The sequence below is a fragment of the Elephas maximus genome, chromosome 2 (genome assembly GCF_024166365.1).
Source record: "Elephas maximus indicus isolate mEleMax1 chromosome 2, mEleMax1 primary haplotype, whole genome shotgun sequence".
Classification (NCBI taxonomy): Eukaryota; Metazoa; Chordata; class Mammalia; order Proboscidea; family Elephantidae; genus Elephas; species Elephas maximus.
This window is the reverse complement of record NC_064820.1, coordinates 211932583-211944531: the sequence shown is the minus strand read 5'-3', so window position 1 is coordinate 211944531 and position 11949 is coordinate 211932583. Positions and strand designations below refer to the sequence as shown.

Genomic DNA, 11949 nt, shown 5'->3' with positions numbered 1-11949 from the left:
ATGTTACTTTGAGGACAAGGTGCACCTGACCTAAGCCATGGTATTTTGAATTGCCTCCTATGCATGCGAAACTGGGAAATGGATAAGGAAGACTGAGAAAGAATTGATGCTTTTGAATTATGGAGTTGGCAAAGAACATTGAATATACCATGAACTGCCAGAAGAATGAACAAATCTGTCTTGGAAGAAGTACAGACAGAATGTTCCTTAGAAGGGATATTTGGACATGTTATCAAGAGGCACCAGTCCCTGGAAAAGGACATTATGCTTGGTAAAGTAGAGGGCCAATGAAAAAAAGGAAGACCCTCAACAAGATGGATTGACACAGAGGCTCCGACAATGGGCTCAGGCATAACAACTATTGTGAGGATGTTGCAAGAGAGGGCAGTGTTTCGATCTGTTGTCCTTTGGGTAGTGATGAGTTGGAACAAATTCAGTGTACCTACAACAATTATCACCATACATTAGGGTGTACTTTATTCTTTTTTTTTTTTTTTTATACAGAGTGGACCAAGGAATGGAGAGTTTAGTAACTTACAGCGCAAGTAGAAGGGAAGCTGGATCCAGGGTGGTAGTCTGGTTGCAGAGTTTGTGCCCTTCCCACCTCTGCCCTTTGGGTCCGCTGGGGAGTCAGCCATGCCAGGATAGTTTTAAGATCCCAGTGGTTCCTTAATCAGAGAAGTTAATTCAATTCAATTGAACAAACACTTCAGAAATAAGAAATTTTATTTTTCTCACTGCCTCTCTCTCTTAGTCTTTTCCTCAATTTCCCTTTTTATCTTTGTGTTACATAGGGAAATGATGTTCCAAGTCCTTACTACATGCTGATAAAGGACACCTTCATCAGGAAACTTCATTTCCCTGAACTCTGGCAACTTCAGTATAAGTTGCCAATCCTTTCAGCCCACAGTTGTGAATTCACTTATTTTTTTCTGGTAGGTGATTGATAATACCCAAATCAACGCCAAAGTTCTACAATCAATGGAAATTTTTTCTTTTAGTAAAACTGGGCTCACATGGGTGCGCACTGACCCACCCACACAAACACACACACACACCCACCAAACATGAATTTCAGACGGTTACATCCTCATGAGTGATATGTGTAACCTCAAAACTCTCCTTGATGCCCTAGGTGAAACCTCATGGACAATACCACATGGCTGTCTAACCACACTGGAAGGTCCTATTTTATCCTTCTAGGACTCTTCAGTCAATCCAAACACCCAACTCTGCTCTGTGTGGTCATTTTTGTGATTTTCCTGATGGCCCTCACTGGAAACACCATCCTGATCCTCCTGATACTCTCTAATGTCCACCTCCACACTCCCATGTACTTTTTCATCAGCCAGTTGTCTGTCATGGATGTGATGTACATTTCTGTCACTGTGCCGAAGATGCTCATGGACCAGGTCACGGGTGTCAAAAAGATCTCAGTTCCTGAATGTGGGATACAGATGTTCCTCTATGTGACACTAGGAGGATCAGAATGTTTCCTTCTAGCTGCCATGGCCTATGACCGGTACTTGGCCATCTGTTATCCACTCCATTACCGTGTCCTAATGAACTACAGAATATGTCTCTTCCTGGCATCTGGCTGCTGGTTCTTGGGTTCAGTGGATGGCTTTGTGCTCACTCCCATCACCATGACCTTCCCCTTCTGCAGACCCAGGGAGATCCATCACTTCTTCTGTGAGGTTCCTGCCATAATGAAACTCTCCTGCTCTGACACCTCACTCATTGAGAGACTCATGTACCTGTGCTGTGTCCTCATGCTCCTCATTCCTGTGACAGTCATTTCAAGCTCCTACTCTTTCATCCTGCTTACTATCCACAGGATGAACTCAGCAGAGGGCCGGAAGAAGGCTTTTACCACCTGTTCCTCCCACATGACTGTGGTCTTCCTCTTCTATGGGGCTGCCATCTACTCCTACATGATCCCCAGCTCCTACCACACTCCAGACAAGGACTTAGTAGTGTCTTTCTTTTACACTATCCTCACTCCTGTCCTAAACCCATTAATCTATAGTCTTAGGAATAAAGATGTCACAGGGGCTCTGAAGAAAATGTTGAATGTGGAACCTGTGTTTCAAAGAACTATAAAGTAGGAAATTTTGGTAGTCCCAGTCTCTTTCCTTGTCTGTACATATCAAAATTGTAGGCTCTTATGCCAACATTATTCCTCATACTCTCATATCACAGTGTCTTGTGTCATTTTCACCCTTTTTTTTTTAAAGAAGTTGTTTGCCTGAATATGAAGGCTAGCCATATTCTTAGGAAAAACAAATGAAAATGTTTAGAATTAAAAGCCAAATGGACTCTCAGTTGAAAAAGAGAGAAAGAGGGCAATAGTGAAGTAAAAGGTGGAAAACATAAACAGTAGGTGAGTCTAGACAAGAGGCATATTGGTATTATTTGCACTGTTCTTATTCATACTGCTTTCCTGTAAATTTGAAATTAATTACAAATGAAAAGTTAAATATCAGTCCTTTTCACTTTTTTGAAAATACCTTAGAAAATTTATTCACTTGAACGTGGTTATTCATTACTGATTGTATTCCTTACTGAGTATACTGAATATATCTGCACTCTTTTACTGAGGGCTGTTTTGTTCCACATGGCAGCTCTAAGGACATCTAATCAACAACAACAACAACAAAAAGTACTTTGCCGTGGAGTCAGTTCTGACTCAGAGACACCAAGGGGGTAGAAATAATTTGAAATTATTAGTACTTCATAATAGATTGAGAATCCAGAACTTCGTAAGTATTCTGTGGGATGAGCATTAACCCAGAGTGGAAGGAGGATTTAGGAACGGTTCCCTGCATGAGGTGATATCTGACCTAAGCTTTGAAATATGTGATTTATTAGACAAAGAAGGGGAGGTGGGACAGGAAATATTCAATCCTTCATTTATTGGACATTTTATGGTATATTATAAACCAAAATCATAGGCAAATGAGATTAAAATCGAAAAATACATGGCTGTTGACCCCAATGGTTTTGAACTGTCGGTGCAGTTTGGTATGCAAATAGGTGAAATAAAGTATATAAATTGCTTTGCTAATCGTGCACAAAGTGAACAGCTCTTAAGAACACATCTGTTCAATCTATGACATATAAGTTTTGTATAAACAAAAGTGACTGAGGGAAGACCATGAAACTGAATGTTGAAAAGTTACCCATGTTACAGATGAATATGTGAGGCTGGGTACCAGGAGGGGGTGTGCTCAGGAACATGATGTCGGGGAGAAGACACAGATGGAGCAAATATAAGAGGGTTGACCAAGCAGGAATGGTAAGTCTTCCAGTGGCACCTGTCATGGATTTAATTGTGTCCCCTCAATATTGTCAAATTGGTTAGACTATGATTGCCAGTATTGTGTGGTTGTTCACCATTTTGTCATCTGATGTATTTATCCTATGTGTTGTAAATCCTAACCTCTATGATTTAATGAGTCAGGATTAGAAGCAGTTATATTAATGAGGCAAGACACAATCTACAGGATTAGGTTGTATTTTGAGTCAATCTCTTTTCACATGTAAAAGATAGATGCATGCAGAGAGAAGAGGGATCTCATGCCACCAAGAAAGAAGCACCAGGAGTGGAGTCTGTCCTTTGGATACAGGATCCCTGGGATGAAAACTCCTAAAACAGGGGAAGATTGATGACAAGGACCTACCCCTAGAGCCAGCAGAGAGAGAAAGCCTTCCCCCAGACTGGCATCATGAATTCAAACTTCTAGACTCCAGGACTGTGAGAGAGTGGGTTTTTGTTTGTTGAAGCCATGTACTTGTGGTTTTTCTGTTATAGCAGCACTGGATAATGAAGGCAGAATTTGATACCAGGAGTGGAGTCCTGCTCTAACAGATACCTAAAATGTGGGAGCAGTTTTCAAACTGTGAATGAATAGAGGCTGGAAAAATTTGAAAGTGTCTAATAGTAAAAGTCTAGATGTCTTGAAAAGACTGTTGGTGGAATTATGGACATCGAAGAGAATTCTGGTGAGGAGTCAGAAGGAAGTGAAGAGAGTTGTTACACTGGAGACAGCACAGTTGCTAAGAGGCAACAGCAGAGAAACAGCAGCAGCAGAACCAAGAGATCAGTTCTAGACTGTGTGGGAGCCGACCCATGGTGTGTGAGAGCTGAGTGGGGTGCCTCTGGGTACTTATTGGTTGAGCTGGGCTTGTCCAACCATAAAGTGAGAGCTGAATGCCTTCAGGCTGAAGTTTACTTGTGGAGTGGGGTGCCTCTAGGCTCTTACTGGTAGAGCTAAATAATTTTGGAACACTTGCTTAAGCAGGGCAGACACCTGGCTGGTTCAAGGGCCTGAGGGGGCAAGAGGCCAAGGAAGGAGGAAGCAGAAGCTGAAGAGACAAGGAACATAGGGAACGGAGCTTCCTCAGTCTCAAGGGTCAGGCCACAATTTCTGACATCCCTGGGGGTGGAGCCATGGCCTCTGGGGTCCCAAAGGATAGGGCCACGGCCTCTTAGGTTTCAAAGAGTTGGATCTTCGCCAACTTGATTCTGGAGTGTGGGGCTGCCTTTCATGAGTGCCAGAGGGATGGGCCAGATCCACCACCCAAAGCTAAGGGGGTGAAGCTGCCATGCCCTAAGGGCAGAAGAACAGAGCCTGCTGGGGCCAAAGGGGTAGGGTCCCCACTCAGATGGACTAGGAGACTGGGGCTGCCCAAATGTGAGGGAGCAGAGTTGCTGTCCAGTGGGGCTGGAAGGTAGAGCCGAAGCCCAGGACTGGGGCTTCCACCCAGAATCCATAGAATGTGGCCAACATCTAGAGTCTGGAGGCCAGGGTCATTGTCTAAATGGTCTTAGAGAACAGAAGATTATTTTTAAGGCTTCGGAGTTAATGTGATGTGTCCTACTGATTTTCTTGCTGCCTGTTATGTCTTTTTTCCCTCTAATTCTCTCGTTTGTAATAAAAAATCTGACTTGTGCCTGTACTACCACAGTACTTTGGAAACAGATAACTTGTATTCTAGATTTCGCAGATCAAGAGGAAGTAGAAATTTTGACTTGGATTTTATTTGAGACTTTTAGAAAGATCTAATAGGGTGAATATGTTTTACATGTGGCAAATACATGAATTTTGGAATGTTATGGATTGAATTGTGTCCCCCCAAAATATGTGTCAACTTGGCTGAACTATGATTCCCAGTATGTTGTCCACAATTTTGTGATTTGATGTGATTTTTCTCTGTGTTTTAAATCCTACCTCTAAGATGTTAATAAGGCAGGATTAGAGGCAGTTATATTAATAAGGCAGGACTCAATCTACAGAATTAGGTTAAAACTTGAGTCAGGAGAATTGAGCAGAGTGTATAGGGACTTCCTACCACCAGGAATGGAGAGTCAGAAACAGGGTTTATTCTTTGGACCCAGGGAAGCTCCTAGACCAGGGGAAGATTGATCACAAGGACTTTCCTCCAGGGTCAACAGAGAAAGAAAATCTTGCCTGGGAGCTGGAACCCTGAGCTCATAGTTCTAGCCTCCTGGACTGTGAGAGAATGGATTTTTGTTTGTCGAAGCTAGATTACTTGTCATATTTCTGTTATAGCAGCACTAGATAACTAAGACAGCACCTCCTTTCCTGCTTCAATTTTTAGCCTCATTTCTTCCCTGTGACCCAAGGTTTACAAACAGTAGTGATATTACCAGATTTGTGTTTTAGAAATGTTACATTGGTGATAATCAGTTGGAGAATTGCATGAGTGGAGGCAGGGAGACCAGGTGAGTGGTGATGGAGAACTGTATGATGCTAAGTGGAAACACACCTCAACATCCTGAAGGACTGAAGTGGTAGATACATTGGCTAAGGTGTTCTTGATAAATATGTTAAATACAAGCACAAACCTGGTTGCATGTCTACCATTTTACAGTTGACAGTATCCAATTTGTGAAAAATCAGGCAGTTTCAAAAGTCAGATTCTCTTTTCCCACTGATATGCTCAATTATTTCATGTCTGTAAAATAAGGATCTCCAATTGTGTCCACTAATAATATTTTGTAATTACTGTGCAACTGGGAAAATTCTTTGTCAAGTTATATATAGTGTCTATCCCTTACTCCTCCTTGAAATGGAAAGACTATTACTGCTCCCAATTTCTTGTACTTAGAGTAAAAACAGAAAAGAAACTGGATTCTGGCAACTGACTTTTCTACACTGTCAAATAAGTAGCTGTGCCCTGAAGTATTTACAAATTTTTAAACTTCAGAATTTATTCACGTGTTCAAGCTTGTGATGCCACCAATATTTTACCAGATTAGTTGTTTTTTCAGATGATAACAAGGCTTCAGAACTCCTATACCTCATAAAGCACTATGAACTAAAGAATTTTGTTTGGAATTCATTACCAAATTTAGTAAGAAATCAACACATGATTAAGCACATAAGCTAGCATCATGTTTTGCAAATGTTCTGTTTTCTTAAGTGTGTTCCAAGGGCACAGTTTGAAGAAACAGAATGAAGGTGACCATTTTCCTAGGGATTGATCAGGAAATGAGACTTAATAAACAAAATTAAATCTATTGAAATTCACATTTATTACAGTTCTCTCTAGCTTTTGTTTGATTATTATTTTGTAAACACATTTTCTGAGCCTGACACTGAGATCAGAAAATATATAAAATTTTAACATTGCTACAAGGAAGACCTGAGAATTGTATAACTCAAACTTTTTTTTTTTAATCAGAAAATGAAGTATTGACATTTAGCATGCTTATTTTTAACTTAGTAATGGGCCTTCAGCATCTTTCTAGTCCAGTAAATGGAAATGGGGGGGAGGCTTATATTCCACAGGATGGGTATGTCATCAATTTCAAAAGAGTCTATTAGTGGACCTATGGAACTATTATTGAATCTTAAAAGTTGTCATTCCAATGCAGGGCCAAGATGGCGGAGTAGTCAGACACCTCAGGTGGTCCCTCTTACAACAAAGACCAGAAAAAACAAGTGAATCAGTTATATATATGACAAGCTAGGAGCCCTGACATCAAAGGCAAGGTTAGAAAATTTGACTGAGCAGCAGGGGGAGGGAGATGGTTCAGAAGCACTGAAGAGTTGCTGGACTTGACTCAGCGAGAACCAGTGCCCCACAGGCCCGATGCCCTGGCGCAACTGTGGAGGGGCTGGTGGTGGAGTTCAGAATGCAGTTTCCAGAGAGGGAGAGTGAGCATGCAGCACAGAGTCTATTCATCGCCAGAGATTTGTTGGCAGAAAACTTGCCTGATATTGTGAAAGATGAGAACATATCTATCCAAGATGCTCATTGAACTTCACATAAAGTAGATCCTAAAGAAAGTCACCTAGACATATTATAATCAAACTGCCAAAACTAAAGATAAAGAGAATTTTAAGAGCAGCTAGGGATAAACAAAAAGTTACCTACAAAGAAGAGTCAGTAAGAATAAGTTCAGACTACTCAACAGAAACCATGGAGGCAAAGAGGCAATGGGATGACATATATAAAGGCTTGATGGAAAAAAAATAAATAAAACAGGAAAGAATTATATATCCTGCAAAAATGTCTCTCAAATATGAAGATGAAAATCAGAATATTTCCAGAAAATTGGAAGTTCAGGGAATTTGCAAAAAGCAAACCAAAACTACAAGAAATACTACAGGGAGTTCTCTGGTTAGTTAATCAATAACATCAGATAACAACCCAAGACTAGAACACGGTACAGAGCAACCAGGTGTCAAACCAGATAGGGGAATCACAAAAATAAATTAAGATAAAAAACACTCAAAAAGGGGCACAGTGATGTAATTATGTAGAAGATGACAACATTAAATCTACAAAGAGGGACTAAAAAATGTAGTCAAAGATCTTTCATATGAAGAGGAAGTCAAGGCAATATAAAGAGATAAAAGTTTTGTTTAAACTTAGAAAAATTTCAGTAAATATTAAGGTGGCCACAAAGGAGGCTAACAATTCTACAAATCTAAATAAAGTACAGAAAAACATAAAGACTCAGCAAAAACAAAATCATCAAGAATGGAAAGGAGGAAAAGACAATGTGTAAAGAAAAACTAAGCCCAAAAAGTAAGTGGAAAATGAAATTGTCAACAACACACAAAAAAAGACATCAAGATGATTGCAGTACACTCATACCTATCGATAATTACACTGAATGTAAGCAGACTAAATTCACCAACAAAGAGACAGTGAGTGGCAGAATGGATAAAAACACACAATCTGTCTATATGCTACCTGCAAGAGACACACCTTAGACTCAGAGACACAAAGAAACTAAAACTCAAAGGATGGAAAAAAAATATATCAAGCACACAACAATCAAAAAAGAGCAGGAGTGGCAATATTAATTTCTGACAAAATAGACCTTAAAATTAAATCCACCACAAAGGATAAGGAAGGAGACCATATAATGATTAAAGGGTCAATATACCAGGAGGATATAACCATATTAAATATTTATGCACCCAATGACAGGGCTGCAAGATACATAAAACAAACTCTAACAGCATTGAAAAGTGAGATAGACAGCTCCACAATAATAGCAGGAGACTTCGACACAGTGCTGTCAGTGAAGGACAGGGCATCCAGAAAGTAGCTCCATAAAGACACGGAAGATATAAATTCCACAATCAACCAACTTGACCTCATAGATTTATGTAGAACACTCCACCCAACAGCAGCCAAGTGTACTTTCTTTTCCAGTGCACAAGGAAGATTCCCGAGAATAGACCACATATTAGGTCATAAAGCAAGCCTGAGCAGAATCCAAAACATTGAAATATTACAAAGCATCTTCTCTGACCATAAGGCCATAAAAGTAGAAATCAGTAACAGAAAAAACATGGAAAAGAAATCAAACACTTGGAAACTGAACAATACCCTGCTCAAAAAAGACTGGGTTATAGAAGGCATTAAGGATGGAATAAAGAAACTCATAGAATCCAATGAGAATGAAAACGCTTCCTATCAGAACCCTTGGGACACAGCGAAAGCAGTGCTCAGAGGTCAGTTTACATCAGTAAATGCACACATACAAAGAGAAGAAAGGGCCAAAATAAAAGAATTATCCCTACAACTTGAACAAATAGAGAGCAATTAAAGAAACCCTCAGTTACCATAAGACAGCAAATAATGAAAATTAGAGCAGAATTAAATGAAATAGAGAACAGAAAAACAATTGATCGGTTTAACAAGACCAAAAGCTGGTTCTTTGAAACAATTAACAAAATTGATAAACTATTGGTCAAACTGGAAAAAGAATAGCAAGAGAGTAAGCAAATAATCCGAAAAAGACATGAGATGGGCAATATTACAACAGACCCAACTGAAATTAAAAGAATCATATCAGATTACTATGAAAAAGTGCACTCTAACAAATTTGAAACCCTAGAAGAAATGGATGAATTCCTAGAAACACACTACCTACCTAAACTAACACAAACAGAGGTAAACAATTAAAAAGACCCATAACAAAAGAAGAGATCAAAAAGGTAATCAAGAAACTCCCAACAAAAAAAAGCTCTGGCACCTTCACGGCAGAGTTCTACCAAACTTTCAGAGAAGAATTAACACCACTACTACTAAAGTTATTTCAGAACATAGAAAAGGATGGATACTCCCAAACTCATTCTAGGAAGCCAACATATCCGTGATACCAAAATCAGGTAAAGACACCAAAAAAAAAGAAAATTACTGACTTATATCCCTCATTAAATTAGATGCAAAATCCTCAACAAAATTCTAGCCAATAGAATTTAACAACATGTCAAAAAAAATAATTCACCTTGACCAAGTGGGATTCATACCAGGTATACAGGAATGGTTCAACAGTAGAAAAACAATTAATGTAATCCATCATATAAATAAAACAAAAGGCAAGAACCACATGATTTTATCAATTGATGCAGAAAAGGCATTTGACAAAGCTGAACACCCATTCATGATAAAAACTCTCAGCAAAATAGGAATAGAAGGAAAATTCCTCAACATAATAAAGCACATTTATACACAGCAAATAGCCAACATCATCCTAAATGGAGAGAGTCTGAAAGCATTCCCCTGGAGATCGGGAACCAGACAAGGATGCCCTTTATCACCACTCTTATTCAACTCTGTGTTGCAAGTCCTAGCCAGAGCAATTAGGTTAGATAAAGAAATAAAGGGCATGCAGATTGGTAATGAAGAAGTAAAAGTATCTCTCTTTGCAGATGACGTGATCTTATACAGAGAAAACCCTAAAGAATCCTCAAGAAAGCTACTGAAACTAATAGAAGATTTTAGCAGAGTATCAGGATACAAGATAAACATGGAAAAATCACTTGGATTCCTCTACACCAACAAAAAGAACATCGAGGAGGAAATCACTAAATCAATACCATTTACAGTAGCCCCCAAGAAGATAAAATACTAAGGAATAAATCTTACCAGAGATGTAAAAGACCTATACGTAGAAAGCTACAAGGCACTACTGCAAGAAACCAAAAGAGACCTACATAAGTGGAAAAACATACCTTGCTCATGGATAGGAAGACTTAACATTGTGAAAATGTCTATTCTACCAAAAGGGATCTAATGATACAATGCAAATCCAATCAAAATTCCAACATATATCTTTCTTTACATGTGTAATTATTCTTGTAGGAGACATTCCAAGGAGGGATTTATTGGTTAAAATTATTAACATTTAAAAATTTTGACAGAAAGTAGTAATTTGTGTAATATAAAAGTCTAGACCAATTGAGCCCCACCGTCAGTGAGGAAAGTTGAGCAACTTCTCATTTTCCCACTATGCTTGGAGTCTCTGCCCTGCCCCTAGATGTCTTCCTGCCCTTCCACGTCTGCTCTGTGATCATCAGGGGCCTACATAGCCTTCTGGATGATTTGATCAATAGGAGACCTCAGTGGAAGATTTGGAGGCTAGGGGGAGACTGGGGGCTGGGTACTGATTCCATCAGCCTGGTCCCTGACAGGCTGAGACTGTCAGTGGCTGAGTTCTTCCACCTCTAGCCCCGGGTCTCACCAGTGGCTGTCCTGCCCTGCAGCTATGCCTGCCATGTTCTCTGGAAAGTGCTTCTCATTCTGTGGCCCCTCAGAATTCAGAGACTCTTCCTTTTCGTACAAGTACTAAACTGTACCATTTCTTTTGAATTTTTTTGTTGAAATTTTAAAAAAGCAACTAGGAGAACACAAAACAAAATTTGTGAGAGCAGTCAAAGTCCTGTGATGTTTCAGAGGTGTGAGATTTCTCAGTGATTGGGGAGTAGAGAAAGACTTTGAGCAGAAGTTGTCATTTAAGCTGAGCATTTGTGGAATATTAAAATCTAGACAGAACTGGAGGGAGTGAATGTGGAGCAAGGACATAGCATGAGAGAAGCTATGGCAGAAAATATGACGGTGTCCAAGCTGAAGAAGGCAGTATGAGACCTTGGTGGGAAATAAATTGGAGGGGAGGCTGGGCTCCCATGAAGGAGGGAAGGTGCTGGTTCTGATTCCTGGTTTCAGGATCCATTCGTACAAAGTGATAGAAGCATTACTAGGTGTTTGATGGGACTAATCTTCAAGGCAGTTTTCTGAGCTGTTTAGGTTAAGGGCATGGGATGGAGGATACCCCTTCCTTGTCTTGAGAGCCAAAAATGTGTAGAAGTACATAACAAGGTTTCTCTTTTTTTCTTTGTTTAATTCTGAGAAGCTGACATGAAGAGATTTTAGTGGCTCGACTAAGATTACACATTGAATTAGAAGCAAACGTAACACTTGAATCCAAGTTCTTGGAACTTTAAGTCAAATATTTTTTCTATCATGATATTCTATTTCGTGACTCCTGGCCTCCTCCATCCAATCCCAACTACATTAGGCAGAAGATTCCAGAAGAAATAGGAAAGTGAACAGAGTCAGAAAGCTAAGACCCATTGATGCCATTTCAGATCCAGATTTCTTTGGAAAACAATGAAT

General features: G+C 39.6%; 1 protein-coding gene across 1 annotated transcript; it reads left to right on the top strand.

Moving 5' to 3' along the window:
• The first annotated feature begins 1145 nt into the window (after positions 1-1145).
• Positions 1146-2108, top strand: LOC126070430 (olfactory receptor 2T29-like). The gene has a single exon (XM_049874632.1). It carries the CDS (start codon positions 1146-1148, stop codon positions 2106-2108), a length of 963 nt encoding a protein of 320 aa, XP_049730589.1.
• The last annotated feature ends 9841 nt before the right edge of the window (positions 2109-11949 follow it).